We start from the raw sequence: 26,691 nt of genomic DNA, 5'->3' as shown, positions 1-26,691 counted from the left end.
CCCTTCAACAAATGGTACTGGGACAACTGAATATCCACATACAAAAGAGTAAAGTTGGACCCCTTATCTTATACCATACATAAAAATCAAGACAAAATGAAAAGCCTAAATATAAGAGCTAAAATTATAAAATTCTTAAAAGTAAATATAGGAATAAATCTTCATGGCAAAGGATTCTTATATTTGACACCAAAGGCATATGCAACAAAAGGAAAAAAAAGTATTAAATCACCTTTGAATGCTTGAAGCCATCTGGTCCTGGACTTTTGCTTTGGGGTAGGATTTTTTTTAATTAAAGTTTATTGGGGTGACAATGGTTAGTAAAGTTACAAGTGTACAATTCTGTAATATATCATCTACATATGATGATTGTTTCAATTTCCTTGCTGTTAATTAATCTATTTCGATTTTCCAGTTCTTAGTGATTCAGTCTAGGAAGGTTATATATTCCTAAAAACTTATCCATTTCTTCTAGGTTACTGAATTTGGTGTCATATAGTCTTTCATAGTATTCTTGATTGACCCTCTATATTTCTGTGGTATCTGTTGTAACTTCTCCTTTCAAGTCTGATTTTGTTTCTGTCTTTTCTCTTTTGTGAGTCTAGCCAGGGGGGTCATCAATTTTATTAATCTTTTCAAAGAACCAGCTTTTTGTTGCATTAATTTTTCTACTCCATTTTAGCTCTCTATTTCATTTAATTCTGCTCTAATTTTTATTGTTTTATTCCTTCTGCTGACTTTGTCCTTCATTTGTTCTACTTTTTCTAGTTCTTTAAGATGTAATGCTAAGTTGTTTATTAGGGATTTTTCTTGTTTCTTGAGATAGGCCTGTAACAATATAAATTTCCCTCTTATGATCACTTCTGCAGCATCCCAAAAGTTTTGATATGTTGTATTTTTATTTTCATTTGTTTCTATGTATCTTTTGATCTGTCTTTATTTCTTCTTTGATCAAGTTGTTCTTTAGTAGCATGTTCTTTAATCTCCACATAATTGTGATTTTTCCCACTTTCTTTTTGTGGATGATTTTCATTTTCAAAGCACTGTGGTTGGAGAATATTCTTGTTAGGATTCCAATCTTATTAAATTTGTTGAGGCTAATTTTGTATCCTAACATATCTTGTATTCTAGAGAATGTTCCCTGTGCACTAGAGAAGAATGTATAATCTGGTGTTCTTGGATGAAAGACCCTGTAAATGTCAATTTTGTTCATTTTGTTTAATGTATCATTTAATGCTGATATCTCCTTAATGATTTTCTGTTTGGATTATCTATATCCACAGCTTTCAATGTATATTTAGGTACTCTAATATAGTTGTGATTTGTCAGTTTCACCCTTTCTTTTGTTAGTAGTTGCTTTATATATTTTGATGCTCCCTGACTGGAAGCATATATCTTGATAAGTATTATGTCTCCTATGTATTGTCCCCTTTAACATTATGAAATATCCATCTTTGTCTCTTGCTACCTTTTTTCAAACTTTTCCAAAAAATTGAAGAAGAGGCAATACTTCCTAACTTATTTTATGAGGCCAACACTACCCTGATACCAAAACTTGGTAAGGATAACACACAAAAAAAGAAAACTACAGACCAATATCTCTGATTTAAACAGATATAACAACCCTAAACAAAATACTAGCAAATCAAATACAACAATACATTAATAAGATTGTACATGGTGATAAATTTGAGTTCCTTCCAAGGGTACAAAAATAGCTTAACATGTGGAAATTGATCAATGTCATACATTACATAAACAAAATAAAGGATAAAAATCATATCAATAGATGCAGTAAAAGCATTTCACAAAATACAGCATCCATTCATAATTAAAACCATTAATAAAATGAGTATAAATGGAAAGTACCTCAACATAATAAACCATAAACAACAAATCCTCAGCTAATATTACACTTAATGATGAAAAACTAAAAGCTTTTCCTCTAAGAACAGGGATAAGACAGAGATTCCCCATGTCATCACTATTATTCAACATGCTGTTGGAAGTTCTAGCCACAGCAATCAGGCAAGAAAAATAAATGAAATGCATCCCATTGGGAATGAAGAAGTCAAATTATCACTTTTTGCAGGCAACATGATTCTTTATACCGAAAAGCCTAAAGACTCCACCAAAAAACTAAAAACAATAAACAAATACAGTAAAGTTGCAGGGTACAAAATCAATGTATAAAAATACACTGTGTTCCTATACACTAACAATGAAATTTCAGAAAAAGAAATGAAAAAAGCCCATTCCTCCTACAATTGCAATTGCAATAAAATAAAATACTTAAGGAATAAACTTAATGAAGGATATGAAGGACCTATATACTGAAAAATACAAGACATTATTAAAAGAAATTGAAGAAGACACAAAGTAGTGGAAAGATATTCTGTGTTCATGGATTGGAAGAATCAACATAGTTAAAAATGGCAATGTTATAGATGATGTATTACAGAATTGTACATCTGAAACTTATGTAACTTTACTAACAATTGTCACTCCAATAATCTTTAATTTTAAAAAAGGCAATATTATACAAAGCAATATACAGATTTAATGCAATCCTCAGAAAAATCTCAATGGCATATTTTAAAGAAGCAGAGCAAAAACATGATCACAGACCTAAATATAAGACCTGAAACCATAAATTACATACACAGAAAGATAGATACTAAACGTATGGACCTTGGTCTTAGAGAGGACTTTATGAATTTGACTTCAAAGGCAAGCGAAGTAAAAACAAAAATAAAGGAAAGGGCTGTATCAAACTAATAAGCTTCTGCAAAGCAAAAGAAACCATCAACAAAACAAAGAGGTAACCAGCTGAATGGGAGAAGATATTTGCAAACGATGCCTCTGATAAGGGCTAATACCCCAAACATATAAAGAACTCATACAACTCAACAACAAAAAAACCCCCAAACAATCCAGTTAAATAATGGGCAGAGGACCTGAACAGGCAGTTCTCCCAAAAAGACATACAAATGGCCAACAAATATATGAAAAGATGCTCAACATCACTAGCTATTAGGGAAATGCAAATCAAAACCACAATGAGCTACCACCACCTCATGCCTTTTAGAATGGCTAGTATCAACAAGACAATTAATGACAAGTGTTGGAGAGGTTGTGGAGAAAAAGAAACCCTCATACACTGCTGGTGGGGATGTAAGTTGGTACAACCACTATGGAAGTTCCTCAAAAATTTAAGAATAGAGTTACGGTATGATCCAGCAATCCCTCTTTTGGGTATCTACACAAAAAATCTGAAAACATTTATCCATAAAGATATATGTACCAATATGTTCATTGTAGCATTATTCATGGTGGCCAAGAAAGGGGAACAACCAAAGTGTCCTTTGATAGATGATTGGATACAGAATCTGTGGTTCATATATACAATGGAGTATTACTCAGCCATAAGAAAAGATGAAATACTGCCATTTGTGACAAGATGAATGGATCTTGAGATTATTATACTAAGCAAAATAAGTCAGGCAGAAAAAGTCGAGAATCATATGATTTCACTCATATGTGGGATATAAAATGGACAGCAACAAAGGAACAAGATAAACAAATAAGCAAAATCTCATAGACAAAGACTACAGTTTAATGGTTACCAGAAGCTAAGGGGGAGGGGGAAGGTAGGAGAGAGTATAGGGGGCCAAATATATGGTGATGGCAGGAGGACTGACTCTGGGTGGTGAACACACAATGTGATATATATAATGAATATATATAATAAAAATATAAATGATGTATTATTGAATTGTACACTTGAAACATATAATTTTATTAAGCAGTGTCATCCCAATCAATTTAATTAATTTTGTTTGAAAAAGAAAAAAATGTAGATAAACTAGATCATCAAAATTGCAACTTTTGTGCATGAAAGGACACTATCAAAAAAGTGAAAAGGCAACCTGTGGAATGGAAGAAAATCTTTGCAAATCACTTACTGTTAGGGTCTAGTATACAGAATATAAAAAGATTGCTTACAATTCAACAACAGGAAGACAAACAACCCAAGGAAGATATACCAATGGCCAGTAAACACTGACAAAGGTGTTCAACCACATTATTCATCAGAGAAATTCAAATTAAAACAATGAGATGCAAAATTACATCCACTTGAATGCTAGAATAAAAAGACAGACAACTGCAAGTGTTAACAAGGATGAGAAGAAAATGGAGCCTTCATACTTATGGCAATGTAAAATGGTGCAGCCACTTTGAAAAACTGTCTGAAAGTACTATCCAAGAAAAAGAAAACTCATTCTCATGTACAAAGACATATACAAAAATGTTCACACCATTGTTATTCCTAACAGCCAATAAGTGGAATGAGTGTAAAAGTATAAATAACAGATACATTAAAAAATGGATAAATGGAAGGTGATATATCTATAAGGTGCAATACTAGTCAATAAAAAGGACATACTGATACATGTTGCACAGGCTACAGAATGGATGAACCTTGAAAATATTACTTTAAGTGACAGAAGCCTGTCACAAGAGACCACATAGTGTAAAATTCCATTTAAATTAATTGTCCAGAAGAGACAAATATATAGCAAAAGAAAGTAGATCAGTGGTTACTGTGGACCCTGAGAAAGAAGATACCTGCCATTAAGGGCTCCTTGTGGCTATCAGAGCTCAAATTTAAAAGCAGAGCCTAGCAGCCATTCTACACAGGGGCCTCTCACACAAACCATACTTCAGGGAGAAGCCTGCACTCAGCTGTCTGCCTCCCACACTCAACTGCCTGTCTGCACTGTGTTTCTGCCAACTGAGGTAGCCCTTATAAAAGAATGTCTGGAATCGTGTTTCAACCAATAGGACTGAGGCTTTCCTCATCCAATCCGAAGTGTGCATCTATATCCTTATAAGCATATTCACTAACTGATTAGAGTGACTCCTTTCTGACCAATCAGGACAATGACATTTTGACTAATCAAACTGTGAGGATTTGGAGTCATCATCTTCATGAAGATGGGCCAATTAGGGACCAGGGGCAGGGACTTCTGCCTAAGTAAGTGAGCTCCTCTCTGGCTAAGACAGCGCACTTTCCCTTTCCATGGAGGACTAAAGCCTGTGTTTCCCAGCTGGATCTAAAACACCAAATACATCTCACCAGAGCAGGGTGGAACAGACCAGCACAAGGCAGAATGGAGTGCTCCAGACTGGAGCAAGTGGAGCAGAACAGATGAGACCAGAGCAGAGCTGTTTAGCCTGAGAGGGTCCTCACCACAGGGCCACCTCACAGCCATGTTGTTTCACAGCCTTGCTGCTTTGTAATTGAGCTGTAATACTTTTGAGCTGTTACACAGCTGCGCTGTATCACAACTGAGCTGTTTGCATTGAAAAGAGTTTCCTTCTTTACCACACCCCAATTGGGGATTCCTGTTAGCATTGGAATTGGCACCAACAACCATCAGTTGACACTACCTAGGATTGTGAGGGGAATAATGTGAATGTAAGAGGCACTGAATATGGAGTGATTGCTAATGGTGATGAGGTTTCTTTTTGGTATGATGAAAATTAAATCATGTTGATGGTTGGTTACATGACTCTATAGACATACTAAAAACCACTTAATTGTATACTTTTAAATGGGTACATTTCATGGTATGCAAACTATTTCAATAGAGCTTTTATTTAAAGAGAAAAAAATGACCTTCTGGCATGGAATATGTTGTCCTACCTTCTAAATTTATACTTTGTACTAAAACCCCTTTTACTTCACAGGGACATTGCCTCTGTCGTCTCTAGCCTGACTTCATCTGAAACCAACATACAAAGTCTCTCTCTCTCTCTCCCTCTAGCTTACACTTTTCCTTTTACATTGTTGCCAGATGTTCAAAGAAGCATGATTAACTTGAAACCTATATAATTTTACTAACCATTGTCACCCCAATAAATTTAATAAAAAATAAATTAAATAAACCCCCAATAAGCAAAGGAATTCTACTATTCCACCTGTCAGTAGGACAAGTGTTTTTCTTTATTATGAAAGCTGGGATGGGTTGGAATGGGGTCAGCCAGGAAAACTAGACTTAGCTAGTCCTTTCACCTACCAAGAGCACAGATTTGCAAGATGGTTATCTTTGTAAACTCTCTCTTATTGAACTAAAAAATTTGCAAGTTGGTAGGAAACAATTCAGCTATATAAACTCTCGGGTTAACATCTGGGGATATTCACTTCTGACTACCAAATTTACACAATATGACTTGAAGGAAAGTAGTGATACATAAAACTAGAAGAAAGTAGTGTATTTCATGCCTAATTTGGGTGTTCATTTCTCTCTTCCATGGTGTATGTGTACATATGTACACACATATGGAAACCTATCCTGGGAAAGCCCCTTTATATGCAGAACAGAAATGGTCAGTCAGGATAGAAATATCCTGATGCAACTCATGTTATGTGATTCTAGCTATCTCTTACCTGTACCACTAGTTCTGCCTGAAGGGGCGACTAGTGAAGAAGAAAGAAGAAAATGAAGACTGAGCACAGAGGGGATTTGCTTCAGAAATAGAACAGACTGGGATAACATTATTTCCCAGTTGTTGACAGATGAGAGCAAGATTCTGAAACTCTGGAGTCATTACGCCATTTCACATTGGATGGTCGTGAAGAAACAGGGGATATGAAAACACTCTAATAAGACAGGAAATATTTAGCAGTTATATTCATGAATCTGGACAATGGGAGCAAGAGCCAGCAGACCACAGAAGAATTTTCCTTTGGATTCATCATCAAGTTTCCTGGTCAGTATTAAGAGAGGTTTTACAATTAAAAAATAAAAGGAATTATTATGTGATTTTATTGTATTGCTGTTGCAAAGAAAGATGTCATATGAATCACCACTCAGGTTACTGAAGATACATCAAGGATATTTACATAGTTGAAGTTATAAAGAGACAGGGAAAAAATATCAGTTCATCTGATCTAATTAGAGTGACTGGGAAGGAAAGAAAGGTAAGAAAGGAAACCTAACTTAACTTCAATAGCTATTCAAGTCAATCAATATTTTCTCAATAACAGCCATAATTGTGGCATAAAAGACCTGGAAGATGTCTCAATGAAATTCACTTATTTTTGTACATGAAGTCACAATTTTTTTTCTTTCTTTGCTTTCCTTTCACAACAATGTACTTCACCAAATGAAGGGAAGCAAAATTCGTATACCTATACTAAAGATGAAATGGGACTTACGAACACTGAAGTGTTCACAGCCTGTCAACTTATCAATAGCTTTGCAGGCTTCCTCTGTCTTCAGCATTTCCTCTTGTCTTCTTTTACTTTCTGGATCATCATTCAAAATCTTGTTCCTCAACCAGGTTAAATGATACACCCGAAGTCTGTTCTTACGTCCTGATAGGTGAGAAAAGATAGTTTCAATTCAGTCTATTTTTCATATATTGGAAGAACAAAAGTAAAGGTCTTTTTTCCTTTTTAACCAAATGTTTTTGTTAAAGTGAAAAGCACTTTAAATAACAAACAAACAAACAAACAAAAAACCAAACTACACTACATTAGAGTCTTCCTTTCAGAGTTTGGAAATGTGAGAGCAAAGTTTCTTACCTACAAAAGGTAGTCAAAGTGTCTACCAGCTACTTATGTGCCTGTCTGAAGTGAATGTAAAATACTGCTTCTTTTGGACAGCTTAAGCCTGCCACTGTGCAGACAACAGAATTACCAAGCATTTATTTGTACCTTGGCTTTTATGTAAGCCATGGCCCTTCTAGGATTCACAGACCCAGAAGCTGTCCCTGGTTGTGTGTACGTATGAGAGAGATGTCTAATGTATTGACTGTTAGGCATTTGGGGACAGTGGCATGGGTCTTTTTATGCTGCTCCTTTTCAGCATACTTAAAAAATAAATGAATGGTTTTACTGTTATTGTTTCCCAACCCAATTTATCTTTAATATTAAATTTCTAATTGTAAATCCCATTAAATACTTGCAATCCCTTCAGGAAAAACAGGCAATTAAAATTACCCATTTCTTTCTTTAGATAATGACTTCATATTCATTTTTAAAGTTCATGATTACAAGATTTCTAGGCGCAATAATAGAATTCTTATGTAAGAATGTGAAATACATTTTTACATGACATTTTTTGAAATAGTATTAGAATTCAGATATCAATGTCTGTTGCCATTCTAAAATAGTAAAATAAATGTGTGCTCTAAATCATTAAGCATATTTCTACAGTGAAGTTCTCAGTACTATTTGATGAAAAAATAATCCACATTTGAGAGAAACTTAAGTATTAAAAAGGGCACATTTGGGTTAGAGAAAGCACATCCATAGAGTATTTTCTCCTCTAACAAAACTTTAAAGTGAAGTTAATCATACTTAGAAATGTAGTCATTAATTAATGTGAAATATGGCTATTAGGTATAGACAGGAAGTATGTAAACATATATAGGCGGCTGTGAGTAGCATCGTTTTATTCTACAGTGAAACCATTTTTTTTTACTTTTTCCATATTGTCATCAGTCATCTTTTAACTATAGTCACTGTTAATGCTAGTGTTTTCTGATACCAAGTACTGTTTAGTAATCACAGTCATTACTAACATTCATTTACTTGCTATCTCACCTTCAAAGGTTCAGGCTCTGACTGACCAAAGCTAAGAAATTCAACTACTATGTGGGAAGAGTAGAAAGGCCTTAGGGGACCCATTCTTGTTACTAACCCTATCTGTAGGCCCTCATGATAAGGTTGTGCCAGGGACAGACAGTCTCAATTTTATCCAATTATTGCTCACTCCATTCTTTGTTGCTTTTACTATATCAACCCAAAAGGTATATGGTGGATGTTAGTGTGGTCGTGTGTGCATAGGTGGGTGAAATTGTGGTTATGAAGTAAGTAGGTGGCCACTCAGAAAAGACCTGAAAGAATGCAGATGGCATGGTTTGTTTTTTTATCACTGACCTAGGTTAGGTGTATTACAATAAAATATCCAGATACCAAAGGGGAGTCAGAAGTTACTTTAAATTGTAAATAGATAAGAAAATGGAAGTTGGAAAGTCTGGTGTCCCAATTAAATGTTTTATTTAAAGTGCTTTCCTATGAACACTTTCATCTTAAGAAGTCCTTAGCCCAGTTTGCAACCTAATTAATCTGCATAATTACTAAGCTAATTTTAGTTCTTAAACAAACCTGAGATAGTAATCAGCAAATTGAGTGGCTCTACAACTTGAATCTGACGGAATGGTCTTCGCTTTATAAGTTTAGTAATATCTGCCTTTCCACTTCTGTCCATCAGATACAGATTAGATCGGGTTCCCAACAGCAAATTCACTCCTGTTCATGTATAAAAAGAAAACTGCTATATTAGCTCAGATTACATTCTTATAATTGAATTTATGTTAGTATTGTTAGCGTTTCTGCTATGCCAATGTTCTGATTTATGTAGAGGTGACTTAACATTTTAGTCTAACATTCTGTATAACAATGGGATCTCTATCAACAGAACAGAATTGCATTGAATTACATAAAAAAATATAGAAGAAATAAACTCTTGGCAATATTCTACTGCCTAGTGGCTAGTGTGCCATCTCACAAAAGAACTTCATGCACATGTCAGCACCTTTTAATAGTTTCCCAAACTTTATAAAAATCAATCAACCTTTTTGAAAGTTACCATTAAACACTGAGGATGTCTCACATATTTATAAAGACTTTGATTCAGTTGATTTCTCATTCTTAACTATAAGGATTTTAATGCTTCAAAAATAATTATATGTAAACTGATTTAAAATTGAGTGATTCTATGGTCATGAATATACTTTAAAACTTATATTGCTAAGTGCCTATGAAATTAATTCTTACTTTTATGTATTTAAATTCCAATGCTCTATTATTTGTCTGCTGGCCCTATTCACTCAAATATAAGACTGTTTTAAAAGACCAGAAAGACAAGACTGAAATAGAAGATGGAAGCAAAGTTAGAATACATTTTAAGCCACTGTGGGAGTTTCCCCCCATATCCTAAGACACAGGAGAAAATCAGCAAATTCATGTAAGAGAGAGTACTTCAGTGACTTCCTTCTACTGGGAGAATACAAAGGGTGCCAAAAAAAATGTATGCACATTTTAAGAACGGAAAACCTATGAAAATTGTAATAATATATACACCAATAACAAAAGATGAATACAAGTCATGTGTATACATTTTTTGGCACCCTGGTATTTGTGCTCTAAAGGTACAAGGAGCAAAGGCAAGGGTCTCTGCCTTCATTTTCCCACTCTGTCCTTTACCAGTTCTCTAAGTAAGACAGTGACAGGTTTATGAACTGTATATTCCTCCCACAGGGGAAGCAGAGAGGGAGAAGGAAATGCAGTCAATTTTTACTGTAATTTTTTATTTTTCAAAAGAATTTTTCACAAGTTATAAAAATTAGTTATTGGACATAAACTGGGTAGTTGCCTGGCTGAAATGATAATGAAGTAAACTTCGCTTTCTTGTAATCTGTCACATTGTATTAGCAGAACATTGAGGATGACGTATTTTTTTCCTAAATTGTTCAATCCGTATAACTATAATGTCTGCTACACTGCTCTATTTTTAATTTGATTTCTGTCCCTTGTTCAATCATACATTAAGTGAAATCTATGAAAATGTAAATTGGCATTTACTTTGGATTTCTCCCTCCCCCCTTGTGTTCATTTACTGTTTTACTTATGACACAAACTGACTTGAGGTAAAATATTGTTTCAGCACTGCCAATGTTATTATAATTCTTTTGGAATAAAGGGTTGAAAAGATCTCTCAAAGTTAAGAGACTATAAAAGAAACTTCCCCTGCGAATCCTCAAGATTATTTTAAAATAAGAACCTGCAGAAATCTTTCTTATAATATCTCATTAGGTATTATATGTTGCACATTCTGTTAAACTAAAAACAATAAGCTCATATTTTAAAAAGTCATAACCTAGTCCAATCTTATATTTTAGTCCAGTTTATTCAGGTTAAAAAGAAAAATAGGGAGCACCAATCAAACATCAAACTGCGTTCAGTAAAAATAAATCAGCAAAAAAAGAGCAAATTAACTATTACACATATGTATGTATGTATACACGCACACACACACACGCACACACACACACTTTTTATTTGTTTGGTAATAGTGAACAAATGTTTCACATCTTTGATTTTTCACAACTTTGCTACCTAGATAAAACATATTCTTTAAAAGAATGACTCAGTTGTATAAAACCAAACTCACCCCACAAAGAACCACAGCATATCTCAGATGTGAATTCCTTTTCATACATGTGGATTAGTGGTTTTTTACATGCAGGAGAGACATACAGTGGGTTAACATTGACTTCAGAGGGCTTCTTAGGTGATTTCTCAGTTACTTCCACTAATCCAGCATATACTGTGAAGTAAGGGAAATATATTTAGAGCAATTACTAATGTATACACCATATGTGTTTAGTGTTTCCACAAATGAGACAGCCTAGAAAAGTTTCTTTTCCTTTATAGTCTTTTATTTTTTACTGGAGGTATCATTTCTGTAACTCCTAAGCCAACAGATAACATAAGTCACAATGGTTAAAATACTTCTGAATGTGAATGTATCTCAAGTTACTATGATCAAATTGCAAACAACATCCAGATGAGGGACTCGATTTCTCAATTGTAGTTAAAAATTTTAGGTGCCATAAAGACTCAGTAAAGAGATTTTTTACGGCATATATCCATCTGGATTTATGGAAACTAAATATCAGAATGATTTGATCTTTTCAGATCATGAACCAGTGGTCAAACACTGTATTTAATATGTGAATAAACTGCATTTGGAGACAATATTAAACACACTTACAGATGGCACTAGCAAAATCAGCGTTTGCAGCCCTCCCAGAAATGTTGGAAGGAGATGAGTGGCTGGCAGAAGAACCCGATTCTGTTGATGCTTCCGATATGTCTATACTGTCATTTTCACCATCAGGTGCTACGGGTGCAGCACCTGAGGCAATGACATTTGAGGCCTCACTTCTACCAAGTGGCTCCTAAAAGATGGAAAATTGATTTTGACTTTATTAGGAGACTAACAGTGAGAGAAATATAATATGCTTAGGGGCCATTTGAAAAAACAGAATGCAGAATTTGTAACATCTATAATCCTGAACCCTTATAAAATCCACAATTACCAGATAAACTCAACAATGTTATCAGAAGAAAGAGAAATACCCTATATTGAGACAATTGATGTCAGAGTAGAAATTCAAGGAGCTTAAAGTACCTAGCTGTACAATTTGGGGACCTAACATTTGGTTTTTACTATGTACCATGTACTTGGCTGGGCATCTTATTTATAAATAGTTATCAATCCTTACAACAACCCAAAAAGTAAGTATAATTATTTCTATTTTATTTATAAAGAAACTAAAGCTTAGGGCCGGCCGAGTGGCTCAGTCGGTTAAGAGTTGGCTTGGGAATGCGAGCTCTGAGCAGCAGGGCCGCTGGTTTGGTTCCCACACGGGCAAGTGATCCTGTGCCCTCTACAACTAACATGGTGAACAACAGCTCAATCTGCAGCTGGGCTGCCATGAGGCAACACTATAGGCTGCAGTGGAGCTGCAGGGGGGCTGGCCGGCAGCGGGCGTGAGTGGCTGGCAGTGGGCATGAGTGGCCGGCAGCCATCAAGAACTGCCGTGAGCTGCCATGAGCCACCGTGAGCGGCCAACCAATGGCCATTGACCGACTGCCTCAGCCGAGAAGAGCGCGATGATCACAATACCACCATGGGCCAGTAAAGCAATGTCCTCCACAACTAGACTGAAGAACAAAAGAACAGCAACTTGTCTGTTCCCCTTCCCCAATTCCCCAACGCTCTTCCCCTCCCTCAATTCACCATTCAAACCTTAAAAAAAGAAACTAAAGCTTAGCAAAGTTGAATATGTATTCAGGGTCATAGAAATAAGTAAGGGGACCAGAGTTTGAAGCCAGAGTTACATTCATCTATGCTATGCCCAACAACCACTTGAAAAAATTAAAAGCACTGGTGTGGGGCTATCAGTTTCCCTTTGTGAAATAGCAAAACTAATGATGGAAAATCAACCAATACAGACTCAAGAGTGTGAACATGCTTCACTGAAAATGTAGTCTGCTTCCATTAACTTACAGAGAAGAAACTCATGGATAAAAGCCACAAAATGTGACAGATTTTATGTGGAACGCTATATCCTGTGGAAAAGCATACCAACTGTTTTTGGTGAGCCTGTCTTTTGATAAGCAATGTGTGTGTGTGTGTGTGTGTGTGTGTGTGTGTGTGTAAACAGGGATCCATGGCCTTGAGAGAGCTGTGCTGCTCTTTCAAAGACATGTTTTTATGACCTTTCCAACCACAAAAGTGTGGTATGGCAACACATCCTTTTTAAATTAAAAAGAAAAGATCCAATCACTCTGTAAATGACAAAAACATTCCTTAAGGTAACTAGAGATACCCAGAGCTACTATGAAAACTATGTTGGGACAACCCATTTTAATGTCTTTAATTTAGATAGGTAGGTAGACAGATGATTGATAGAGAGAGGGAGAGACAGAGACAGACATACATTCCCACTGATACTGGTTTCCCATTGGAATCCATCTAGGGAATTTCCTTCCTACCTTTTTTTCTTTGTTTTCTCCCTTCATTGATTTCTTCCATAATTATTATGTGCCTATCATAGGCCAGATCCTAGGTTGGACCCTGAGATTGGGTGAGTGGGTAAGGAAAAGTAATCAAGGGTGGATTAAACATTATTCCTGTGTTTTAAGAGTTCACAATCTACTGTGACAGAAAAGCAAGCAAACAACCAAATTACAATGTAAGAAGCACTAAAATGAAACTATGGCCAACATTCTTGCAAGCACAGGGGAAAGGGTGTATAATTCTGTTTTGGGAAGTCAAAGACAATATATGAGTTGGATCATGAAGGATGATTAGTTCACCAAGCAGAGAAGAAATGAGGGGGCAGTCTTATAGACAAAGTGAACAGCTTACACAAGGGCACTAATTCATAAAAAAGAATGGCATCTTCTAAGTCAGTTTGTGTGATAGGATACCAGGCTGGGAAAGTAGATTGGTATGATCTTTCCTCTGTCTGGAATCTTACCTGTGTTTGCAGATATCCAAGTACTCCCCACTTATCAAGAATTAGTGCTCCAGAAAATCTTCTCTGTGATAATTCCTATTGATCTAGCATCTGTGAAGCTATTTGAGTATTTTTAGACCTATTTATAAAGCCAGTAAACCTTTTGTAAATAACAAAATCATTATCTAAACACAGTATGTTACTTAGGTTTTATTATTTGTGTTAATAGTACCTTAAAAATTAAAATAGACTCTAGCCATTCCACGCTAGCAATTACACATCTAGACATTCCATTCCTATATATACTCGTATAGCCCAAAGAATTGAAAACAATGACTCCAACAATAGATACTCATGCACCAATCTTCACAGCAGCATTATCCATGATACCAAAAGGTGAAAACAACCCAAGAGTCCATGATCAGATGAATGGGTAAACAAAATGTGATGTATTCACACAATGAAATATTATTCAGCCTTAAAAATGAAAGAAAATCCTGACATGTACTACAGCATGGATCAACCTTAAAAATATTATGCTAAGTTAAATAAGCCAGACAGAAAAAAGGACAAATACTGTATGATTCTTCTTATATAAGGTACCTAGACAAAAAGTAGAATAGAGTTTACTAAATATTGGGGAGAGAGATAATAGAGTTAACTGTTTAATTGTTTGAGATGATAAAAGAAAGTTCTAAAATGAATAGTAGTAATAGTTGTACAACATTGGTGAACTTGTTTAATTTCACTGAATTGTACACTTAAAATAGAAAATCTTATGTTATATATATTTTACCATAATAAAAATGGCTTAGAAAAAAAGTATGTGTTAAGAGACACTATCTCAAACATGTGATCTGAGTAATAAAGGGAAACGAAGATATTTTTGTCCTTCAAAGTAAAATAGGGAACCATCCAAATTAGAAGATGTAAAGATCTATCTACAGCTATAATTCAAAATATTTAAGGCTTTAGGATAAAAGTTTAAAACATGTGGAATGGCTGGAAATGTGACATACCACATGAAGAAATACATTCACAAGGAAAGGAACCAATTCTTTTAAAATGATGCATTACCTCTTGTTTATGTTCAAAGTCCTCAGATGCTGGTCTCTCCAAACCTGGACCATCTCTCTCTGAGCAATTTTCTCCTTCATTGACTTCAAGGGCATCACTCTCTTCATGGGGTCCACTGATTCTTCTACCTCCATCATCCTCCTTGCCTCTTCTTCTGCTTCCTATGTTGGCTCTATGTCCTTCTTCATCTCCAGTAGCTGCATTGCCACCACTGGCTGCACATCTTCCATGGCTTCTACTGGCTCTCTGGCTTTCATAGCTGCTGCAGATTCCTTCTCCTCCACCACTCCCATCTCTATCATTTTGCTTCCAGCTTCTACCTCTACCATAGCTTGGCCAGACAACAAGATTCAGTTAATGATTGGGTGAAAGCCACCCAACAAAAACACATTTAAAAGTCAGCAAATTAAACAGAATTAGGATGTGTCTTATACATATGTACCATCCCTAGGCTCATTTTTGCTCTATGTGAACACTACTTGTATGATATAGACAAGAAAAATGCCCCTATGTACTTTCAATCTTCAATATTGAATTAACACCATAGCCACTATCAATTTCCTGGCCACATTTGGATGGCAGATGGGAGTGAACGTGAGTCCTTTATTAGGAACACATGTTAGGTTGGTAGCAAGAATATGTATTTTTTTCTTAAATACACTATTTCATGCAACTTCATACCCACATGAATGATCGAGCCCATGTTCTTGGCTCAACCACAACGTATTTGAATAATTCTTATTGTAATATATCTAATGTATGCTAATGTTAACATGTACTTTGATTTTTTACATGTGTATTGACTGCTTTGTTACAGAATCCCATTGATTGTTCTACTACCACCAGGAAGTTCAATAATATAGATCTCATTAAGCTAAGATAGTCATTTAATTAGTTGCTAAGAACACTAAGCTTAACAAAATTTTTCAGTGATGTTTTGCATAACACATCATAAACATGTACGTATTATAATTCTAAAACAAAATTTATTTGGCAATGGAATTCCTGGTAGATTTTTTAGTTTGCAAAAAAGAAAAAATGTTGAATGATCTGTAATTCTGTTCTGTCATGTATATCCCCCCAATAACATTTAAATATTAGCAAAACAATATACGGATTTCAATATTATAAAGCAAAGAGTTTTCCCAATGTTAATTATTTTTCTAAAACTGGAAAAAGATATCATGTAACTAATCTTCTTTAAGAGCAGTTCAAATACAAACCATGAGCATATGTACATAAGAACACACTGGCTGTTTACAGTAGGAGCAAAGGACAACTGGTGGAATGTCAAAACCATTACTTCACTAAATATTATCACTTTGGGCAGCTACTCTATAAGAAGATAAAGTTGAATGAGTACTGAATTTAGTTACAACAGTTTTCAAAATTCCAAAAATAATGCCATGTTAGTAAGTTGCAGCTTAAAAATCAAGTGAAAGTCAAGCTGGTTATCATGTTTTTCAGCAAATTTAGAGATTCTGCTCACAAATACTAGGGCTTCCTCTTACAGTTATTAAGTAGAACACTACTAAATTTGTCACCCCATTTCTCATAGTCATTGCAGTTTTACAGTGTAGGTTGACTCAGCAGCATTGATTTTAACAACAACACCTAGACAATTCCAGTTCTAAAGAACCTCACAAATACTTAAATGCTAATAAAACACTATATACAAAAATGCAAAATAAAGTGTTTTTCATTAAAATAATTTAAAATCTATTATTAAAACTTAACCATTGGGCTGGCTAAGTGGCGCACTGGTTAAGAGCTGGCTTGGGACGCCAGATCTGAGCAGCAGGACCCTGGTTCAGATCCCACATCAGAGCCAGTGACGCTGAGCACTCTACAGCTAAGATGGTGAGCAACAGCTCAACCTGGAGCTGGGCTGCCATGAGTCACCGGTGACGGCGTAGGCTGCAGTGAGGCTGCAGTGGGCTGCCGTAAAGCTACCGTGAGCAGCCGGCAGCCGGCATGAGCTGCCAAGAGCCACCGTGAGCAGCCGTCCAGTGGCTGGCAACCGATCTGCTTCACCCAGGAAGAGCACAATGATAATACCAATGTGGGCCAGTGAAGCGATGTCCTCCACAACTAGACTGAAGAACAAAAGGACAGCAACTTGTCTGTTCCCCTTCCCTGATTCCCCAATGCTGTTCCCCTCCCCCCATTCCCCAATAAAATCTTTTAAAAAAACTTAACCATTTACCACTATGGAAGTGCAATTCTATTCACCCTCTTAGTAATAAATTTTGAAAGTAAACCAAAGATGCAAATAGTTCTGAAATTATAAAACACGGATAGTGCAAGTAGTTGATAAAAACCAACCTTGGCCAACTAGTAGCATCATCATGATTACTGTCTTTGTCATCAACAGCCTCATCATTGCCATCGTCATCATGGTCTTCACTGACATCATTAGCCTGACCAACCTGTATATCCAAGGCATCACTGCCATTGTCATGGCTGTAGCTATCTTCATATGCATCATTAAAATCATCATCATCACCATCAGTATCAACACCAGCATCATAGACTTTAACATAATCACCATTTTCTTCAGGCGGCTGAATGACAGGTGCAGGAGTTAACCAATCATTCCGGAAGATTTCAGAGAGTGCATTATAGCCTACCCATTCATTTGTCAAATAGACAGGGGGAGATATCTTCCCTACTTTAAATCCATCTGGAACCTGTGTGCAGAAGAAAGGTTAATGTAGTCTCTAGTAGCCTTTTATTTTCTTGTAGATTGGAAAGTTTCCAAGCTGACAATATTTTAAAATATATTTTCAATTGAAATGAAGATGTTCACTCAATAAAGCCAACACTTTTGTGAAGATGAGATGTCAAAATCCAAACCTCAGGCTGTGATCATTAATGACCTTTCTGGATCACACAGAAAAATTTACTTACTTTGTTTTTTATTATCCCTACTTGTCTTCGGAAGAATAGACATTTGGTTTTGGTGCTCGAGAGCAGAACAGATGATTTGGTGCTATATAGAAGGTATAGTCACTTTTTCCTTTCGTTTTATCCTCTGATATTTGGATTAACATATAGCTCTTAAAATTGATCTATTAATTTCCCAGCTCTAGTTTTATGCAACATAAGTTGTCTTAAAGTAACTCAAACACTTATAAGAAGAAGAAACATACTAATATAAATCCACCTTCAAGTATGCTATGTGTCATATAAGCAACCTTTGGACAATCTGAAAAGGATGTGTGTGTGGTAGGGTAGGGGTAATTAACAAAAGTAAAATAGAATAATCTAAAAACACACTGCAAAAAGAACTGTAAGACTTAATTTGAGATTAGCTTCTACAAGTAGCTTTTTATCACTCCTCTCTTGAATATGTTCTGACACAAGGATGTGAAAACAAAATGTTTTATGATCAATTAGATATTTTTCTGTTTCAAATTTAATTTTTAGATTTCATTTTCTGTATACTCACACAGCAGTGAAAAAATACGTATGTATATCAAAAAAACTGATGGGCCGGCCGAGTGGTGCGTTGGTTAAGAGCTGGCTTGGGATGCCAGAGGGCCCTGGTTCGGATCCCACATATGAGGACTAGTGACACTGCACTCTACAGCTAAGATGCTGAACAACAGCTCAATCTGGAGCTGGGCTGCCGTGAGTCACCGGCGATGGCTAGGCTGCAGCCACTGCTGCAGTGGGTTGCCATGGGCTACCGTGTGTAGCCAGAAGCCAGCGTGAGCGGCCAGCAGCTGCAGTGAGCGGCCGTCCAGAAGCCGGCGACTTATCTGCCTCGCCCGGGAAGAGCGCAATGATGGTGCCAACTTGGGCCAGTGAAGCAACATCCTCCACAACTAGACTGAAGAACAAAAGGACAGCAAATTGTCTGTTCCCCTTCCCTGATTCCCCAATGTTGTTCCCCTCCCCCCATTCCCCAATAAAAATCTTTTTTAAAAAAAGAAACTGAAAATGAAAAAGAACAAACATAAATGTGTTAAGCATTAAGGTAGGAACCTACATGGACGTCAAGCAGCAACTTCTGATCAATAGTAGAGTACGGCGGTGATGACTGGGACCTTCTTCCAATCACAGGACTCTCTTCCTCAGACGATTCTGTGGAATGTCCAGAAAACATTAGTAACAGTGGTGATCACAGCCATTGCCTACATTTTTATTGTGTGCCAGTTCTATCCCTTGGTATTTTTCTTGTAGACTCTTCCCATTCAGGAAATATCACCTGATAAATTCTCATGGGGCCATGGTTCTAGGTTGTTTTCAGTGGTAATGACAGGCACAAGGTTTGTACTGTCTGTGGAACTACATGACTTTTCTGTTTTCAATATTAAGGGTACACTTGCTAAGTATTTCTATTTGTGTAAGAAGTTACACAGTAAGATGGGTAGACCAATAGTTCTAATCAAAAATATATCAAGAATAGGAAGGGCTGGGTGGTACCAGTGGCCTCCCATACTAACCAGTAGAATGAGCCCAACAATGTATTAGAAGATGATAGATTAGACAAAATTCTCAAGAGGAGAGTTGACTCAGCAATCTTAATCACACGATTTCCACTCAAGGATATAACCATAAGCATTTCAATACAGGTGAAAAGTGAACAACTAAAAAGAGACAAAGCTGAGCTCTTTTTATTTATTTATTATTTATTTATTTATTTTTAAAATTTTATTGGGGAACAGCCATGGTTATTGGCTTACCCACTGCTTTCATGTTACAATGGTATAGTTGACTCTTTTAAGGACGGTGCAGCTCACAGTGGCCCATGTGGGGATCGAAACGACAACCTGAGTATTTATCAGCACCATGCTCTAACCAAATGAGCTAACCTGACACCCCCTGAGGTATTTTTATAAATCAGGGAATCTTTCTATAGGGGCGCTGTGCAATAGAACTTCCTGCAGCAGTAGAATTATTCTGTATCTGTACTGTCCAATACAGTAGCCACTAACCACACATATGACTATTAAGTATTTGAAATATGGCCAGTGTGCCTGAGGGGTTTACTTTATAATTTTATTTAAATTTTATTTGAGTTTTAATTTCAATAGCCACACGTGGCTAGTTGCCATCACAATGAACAACTCAATTTTATAGTGTAAATATTTCTATTTAAAATGCAAATTTGTCTGGATAGCAAATCTGGATTTTTGGCATTAAGATCTGTGTTATAATAAGTAACACCTGGGATTAAAATGCAGTGGGAATACTTAGGGTCAAATATTATTAGATCTCTGTGAGTGTACTTAAGAAAAGCTTCGCTAAGGTGACAGTGAGGTCCCTGTTTACTGTTTTTGTGTGCTTGGATTTTAAAAACAAATAGTACTATCCCTCTTTTATTTGTATCCTTGGTAGATATAGCCAAAGTATAGAGGTACATCCAGAAAGTATACATCCAGAAAGCATGTATTGGGTTGTCGGAGAAGTTATGACGTATATTTTTCTATGTTTTTCGTTACAAAAATGTGTCATGACTTTTCCGACAATCTAATATTTGGATACACTGCTATCATTTGAGAAAATTACACTGAACACATCCTACAATTTGTGTCCATGTCTTCTGGCACTATTGTACTTTTTAAATTAAATTAAATTTATTGGGGTGACAATGGTTAGTAAAATTACATAGGTTTCAAGTGTACATTTCTATAATACATCATCTTGTATCATACTGTGTGCTCACCACCAAGAGTCAGTTATCCTCCCATCACCATATATTTGACTGCTTTACTCTCTTCTACCACTCCCTTCCCCTTTACACTCTAGTAGCCACTAAACTGTTGTCTGTGTCTATGACTTTTTGTCTTTTTTTTTGTTTGTCTTGTTCCTTTGTTGCTTTCAGTTTTATATCCCACATATGAGTGAAGTCATATGGTTCTTGACTTTTTCTGACTTGTACTTTTGCAGTTTCTTATCATTCTGCAAGAAAGCATTTTCTCTCAAATCTCTTGGTGTGTTATTAGGCTAAATAAGAAGTTTGGGTATGTGTTTGAGGTTTGGGGGCAATTTTATGGTAAGGTGCTCTGATTTCCTGCATGATGAAGTATGCAATCTCATGGGAAACTTCAAATGGTCTATGTAGCACACACAATAAAATAATAGAGTTTTAGAGCTGAAAAGAACTTTAGCTAATATCTACACAGATGCTATTCATCCTGTTCTCCCTCTCACCACTGTTCATGACTGCTTTGGGGCCTAATCCAGAATTTGATTATTTAAAAAAAGGCAATATGAATAAAACATAAATTTTTAGTTGTTTGCCCAGTATTAGCGATATTGTGTGGGGGAAAATTCCCAAAGTGATTCTTCATGTAGGCTTATCTTATTTCTCCCAAGATACTATTTCTGTATGAGAGGTCACTACAATTTAAAAATTTTTTGCCATTATCTAAGTCTCCTAAGAGGAATGGGGTTTTTAACTTCAGGTGTTTCAATATGTGATTTTACACCTATATATCCCTTTTTATTATTAGCACTTAAATAAAATTACTATCAATTATTACTTAATAATCAACTAATTGTTTACTAATTAACTAATTATTAATTAGTTTTTATATAGTACACCTATATATCCTTTTTATTATTAACATTTTAATAAAATCTGTATGCTACATTTTTACAGATGACTTAGGGACTTAGGTATTTTATCCTTGCTTAACTTACTTAGATTGCTTAAAAGCAGGTAACAACACATTTTATGATCCAAGGCACAACTTTTGACTTTGTTAATCCAATATTTCACAAATCTACAATTAATTTAAAGTCTCTCAAATCATGTCATAAAATAAAACATTTGTTTGAAATTAATAAGACAATTAGTGGTTATTTCCTATGATTTTATTAATTTTTCATGTATTTTGAGTAAAAACATCAATTTGCAACATTTAGAAATGTTTATGAGATACTGTATATCTTTTACTTCAGGAGGTTAAACAACAAACTGATAAATAAAACACATGCTCACAAGTCCTTCATCTAAAATTTCAATATTCTAAACATAGCCTATAAATTTTATCCAATTGGAGCAGCTTCTCCTCAGTTCCTTTCCCATATTTTTCACATTATGGATACTAAAGTTGACACACCCCACCTCCCTTGACACATTCCAACTCAACTGAAAGAAGAAACTTCAGAAAAATTATTTTCCATTTCTCATAGGTCACCAATGACCACTGAATTGCCAAATCCAATCGCCTCCCGGTTTTAATCTTACTTGGCCTCCCTGACACTTTTGAATAATTCCTTGTTGAGATTCTTTCTTGACTTCTGCAATATAAATTGTGAAACATTAACTCCATGTTTTGGCTGTTTCTGCTTTTAATCACCTGATGTTGCTGAGCAATTCTGAGGATTTTGTGAACTCCTTTGTCTGGTGTCAGTGGGTTTCTGAGCTTGTTCCAAAAGAGACCGCTGAGGAACACTAATGAAAAGACAGAAAAGAATGTACCATGTCCTAACATTCATAAAGGGAATGAACAACTCAACATCAGGGCCAACAGACAGTTGTAAGTATATGGGTACATATCAAACTGAAAAAAAGGTAGAGCTTAAGTAATATTTTTCAATTTCCATTTTCCCCAAACCTACTATTTTATCTAGAACAAAGTAACAATTTTCAAAATATAAAAATGTACTTCCATATAGTATAAGTTTATTTCACATATCATATTTATTTCTAAAAATTCTTCTAAACTTTCTGTAATCTAATATTTGGACATTATTATTACCTAGGTAACACAACAGTAAACATAATTTTATAGCATATGTGAAGATGTCAACATGACAAAAGAGCTAAGTAATTGTTATGTCAAATATTCCACTATTATTATCATGATTTCAAATGCTTGGAATCCATGTTTCTTTAATGTCCTATTCCTGATACAGACATTTGGATGGACAGATAGATAGAACACTTTAGATTTTACTATTCAAATTCAGGGAATATTTAGATAGTTTTTTTGACCAGTGCTGCTAAATTTTGGTTGCTTTGGAATTTTTGTATAGGAAGGATGATGATTATTGACTTAGGCCTAGAACAGACAAGAGTCTTTTCTATGACCCAAAATTTCAGAGAAAGACTCAAGTTGCATTTAAATCAATTTTGTAAATTTAACCATATTTAAAGTTAACATATTTGCTAGTCATAAATTCAAAAATCCTTTGGTGACATGGTCAACCAATTCCAGTTTAAGAGTAATATCATTTTGTATATACTGGATTTTATTGAGGTCATACCCCATGATACCAAAAACAGACACAAAAAACTAAACTGGTATCATCCCTTTGTGGTGAGAAGGACCATGATAACTCCTTCATTGAATACAGAGGAAGAAAAAGTCCCAAATCTTGTTTTCAAATTTTCCAAGATTTCTACACACCATTTAAATCTAAGGACATAAATATATGGACTTTTAAAATATAACACTAGGAATATATATACTACATACTATCAACTCTAAGCCATCTGGCCATACTGTCCAGTATCTTGAATATAGTCATTGCTCAATAAATATTCACTAAATAACTGTGTGAATGAATATAGGCAAAGTTCTATTCATTATTAATAGGTTTGGGGATATGATTTTCAGGGAAATTCTACATAAAAATTTAGCTTTCAAATATAACACATTGCATATAACATCGACAATATGAACCATGATCTCTGAAAATTACTGAAAAGCACCAATATTACAGAGATAAAGTACAATGACTGGTGACTGGTATAAACTATTATTGATATAATATTTAGTTTTAGGTTTGGTTTTCCCTATAGGTCATTTCAGGCTTGCACATTTCTGTGGCATTAGCTTCTGAGGTTTAGGGATTATTTGTGTGTGTGTTTTATCATGTATTGCATGATAAAATGTGTAGGTGAAGTACATGATACACATGAAATTAACATTTTTATTGTAAATTATTAATTGAAAGCTGTTAAATAATTCATTATTTCTTTTATTAAATTGTGGATCTTACCATCTAATTATCAAATTAAATGACACTGAGATTGCATATGTCCAAATGTGAAAAATCTAGTTAATGGATTGTTGAAATGAAGGTTTTAAATATGGGCCATCGGTGACAATGTTATTAATATTTTAATTTTGACTTTACACAGAACCTAGTGTCAAATAAATAAGCTTTAATTTTCCATGTGGTAGTAAACCGTGAGTAATTTGAATATAAAAATTAGACACACATACCTTGAAGAGAACTTGACGTGGTGTGCATGATCCTGGTTGTAAGATATAGAAGTAGATCTTTCTTGGACCTCAAAGACACAATGTGATACTTCTATAGAATTCTCCATCATAAATTCTTTTGAGTTATTAATATATAGAAAAATTCCTTTCTTCAGATAGAGATATTTTCTTAAAAATCCAACTTATAAAATCTGATTTTTATAAATATGAGGTCTGACAATTAAGTTTATAAACTCATCCTAGAAAAAGTGCTCCATACCTCATTGCTGAATATCAATATGGTCACCTTCAAAGTACTCCCCTTGGGAAGCTATGCACGGACACCAGAGCCTAGCCCACCCTTCAAAGCAATTTTGGAACTCTTTTTCTGGAATGCCATCAGAGCTGTCATCATATTAACTTTGATGTCCTGAATGTCATCAAAATATCTTCCTTTAAAGCTTTCCTTAACTTTCGTGTAAAGAAGAAAGTCATTGGCGGCCAGATGAGGTGAGTAGGGAGGGTGTTCCAATACAGTTATTTGTTTACTGGCTTAAAACTCCCTCACAGACAGTGAGGTGTAAGCTGGCGCATTGTCGTGATGCAAGAGACATGAATTGTTGGCAAGCAGTTCAGGTTGTTTTCATCTAACTTTTTCATGCAGCCTTTTCAGAAATTCCAAAGAGTAAACTTGGTTAACTGTTTGTCTAGTAGGTACCAATTCATAATGAATAATCCCTCTGATATCAAAAAAAGGTTAGCAACATCATTTTGACTCTTGATTTGGACTGACAGAACATTTTTGGTCATGAAGAATTGGCTGACTTCCATCGTGTACTTCGATGCTTTGTTTCAGGGCCATATTGGTACACCCATGTTTCATCACCTGTGATAACACTGCCCAAAACATTGTCTTGCCTCTCAAAAAGGTCTTGGCACACTTCAGCACTCCTTTACTTTTGTTCATTGGTGAGCTCCTTCGGGACCATTTTTGCACACACCTTTCTCATGCCAAGATTTTCAGTTAAGAATTTCCTAACTGTTTATCAATATTTACTTGGTTTGCTATGCTTCTCACAGTAGCCAATGATTCTGATGCACAATTCTATGCATTTTTGCAATGTTTTCATCAGTTCTGTCCGTTCCTGGCCACCCTGACGTCTCTTCATCAGCGATGCATTCTCTCCCCTCAGAAAAATGTTTAATCCATTTGTACACTGCCGTTTTCTTCATGGCATTATCCCCATAAACTTGGACTAACGTGCCTGATTTCACTTCCACTGTTGCCAAGATTAATAAGAAATTTAATGTTTGTTTGTTGCTCTAATTCAAGCTCTGACATTCTCGTGATGGCCCACAAAAGCATGCAACAATAAGGAATGCCAGCAAGATACCGCCACATGTTGACACGAACACAACTGTGCGACACCGATATACTAAGGTATAAAACCTTACCGAGCAGTTTGTACAGTGATGTCAATGTAAGCGCACAGTGGCAAGTTCACAAACTTAATTGTCAGACTACATAGATCCTATTTCCATAATTACTTATAACATTAGAACTGCTTAACTATAACTTCTGATCATATCCTTGAATTTTAGTATAATAAAAGATTCTGGATATCACATAACCAAACAGTCTCATTTTATTATTGAGGAATCTGTAGCCTTCAGAGGGAAAATGACTTTTTGAAGAATTTTACATCAAGTCAAAGAATATCTATAATGAGAATGTAGGTCTCCCAACTGCTAATTTAATGCTCTTTTTATGTTTCATATTACATTTTATATCAAGTCCAAATTTCTCACTCAGAATTTAATTTCAAACTTCTCTTTCACTTACCCTTTTTAGCTAACCCTCAATTTTCAAAAGGTGTAATATACACATATACACATCATTAAAGTCCCTCAAGAGTCAAAAATGTCACATCTTTAAGAAAGTATTTTTCACTTTACAATTTGACAGTAATATCACAGTGTTCCAAATATTTTTTCAATTATAAATGAAATCATTAAAATTTTATTAATTATTCATTCATGCAATACACCAAAACAATTGAAAAAGAGCACATCTAATAGGCCAGTTTCCATCAGTGAAACACATTTATTTTCTGACATTAGTAGATAGGACTATGGAGCACTGCCTTGCCTCATTTAGTTTTATATCACTAGGTTACTATTCAAAATAGTTTTTAGCTATCAAAAAAATAGGTCATGGGCCGGCCGAGTGGCGCGATGGTTAAGACCTGGCTTGGGATGCCAGAGGGCCCCGGTTCGGATCCCACATATGAGGGCCAGTGACACTGCCCTCTACAGCTAAGATGCTGAACAACAG

General features: G+C 35.4%; 1 protein-coding gene across 1 annotated transcript in view; it reads right to left on the bottom strand.

Annotated features, from left to right (window-relative positions):
- Nucleotides 1-26,691, bottom strand: part of NRK (Nik related kinase) — a 166,076-nt gene that overhangs the window by 14,264 nt on the left and 125,121 nt on the right. The window contains exons 15-23 of the mRNA XM_019661488.1: nt 24,378-24,445; nt 22,503-22,597; nt 19,181-19,275; nt 17,512-17,876; nt 15,187-15,517; nt 11,853-12,039; nt 11,250-11,405; nt 9,182-9,325; nt 7,226-7,384 (exon numbers count right to left, since the gene is read on the bottom strand). Of these exons, the coding sequence (XP_019517033.1) occupies nt 7,226-7,384; nt 9,182-9,325; nt 11,250-11,405; nt 11,853-12,039; nt 15,187-15,517; nt 17,512-17,876; nt 19,181-19,275; nt 22,503-22,597; nt 24,378-24,445 (1,600 nt within the window). The remainder of the gene's footprint in view (nt 1-7,225; nt 7,385-9,181; nt 9,326-11,249; nt 11,406-11,852; nt 12,040-15,186; nt 15,518-17,511; nt 17,877-19,180; nt 19,276-22,502; nt 22,598-24,377; nt 24,446-26,691) is intronic.

The sequence above is a fragment of the Hipposideros armiger genome, unplaced genomic scaffold (assembly GCF_001890085.2).
Source record: "Hipposideros armiger isolate ML-2016 unplaced genomic scaffold, ASM189008v1 scaffold_350, whole genome shotgun sequence".
Taxonomy (NCBI): domain Eukaryota; kingdom Metazoa; phylum Chordata; class Mammalia; order Chiroptera; family Hipposideridae; genus Hipposideros; species Hipposideros armiger.
Note: the sequence above shows the minus strand (reverse complement) of the source record. Positions and strands in the feature narration are given on the sequence as shown.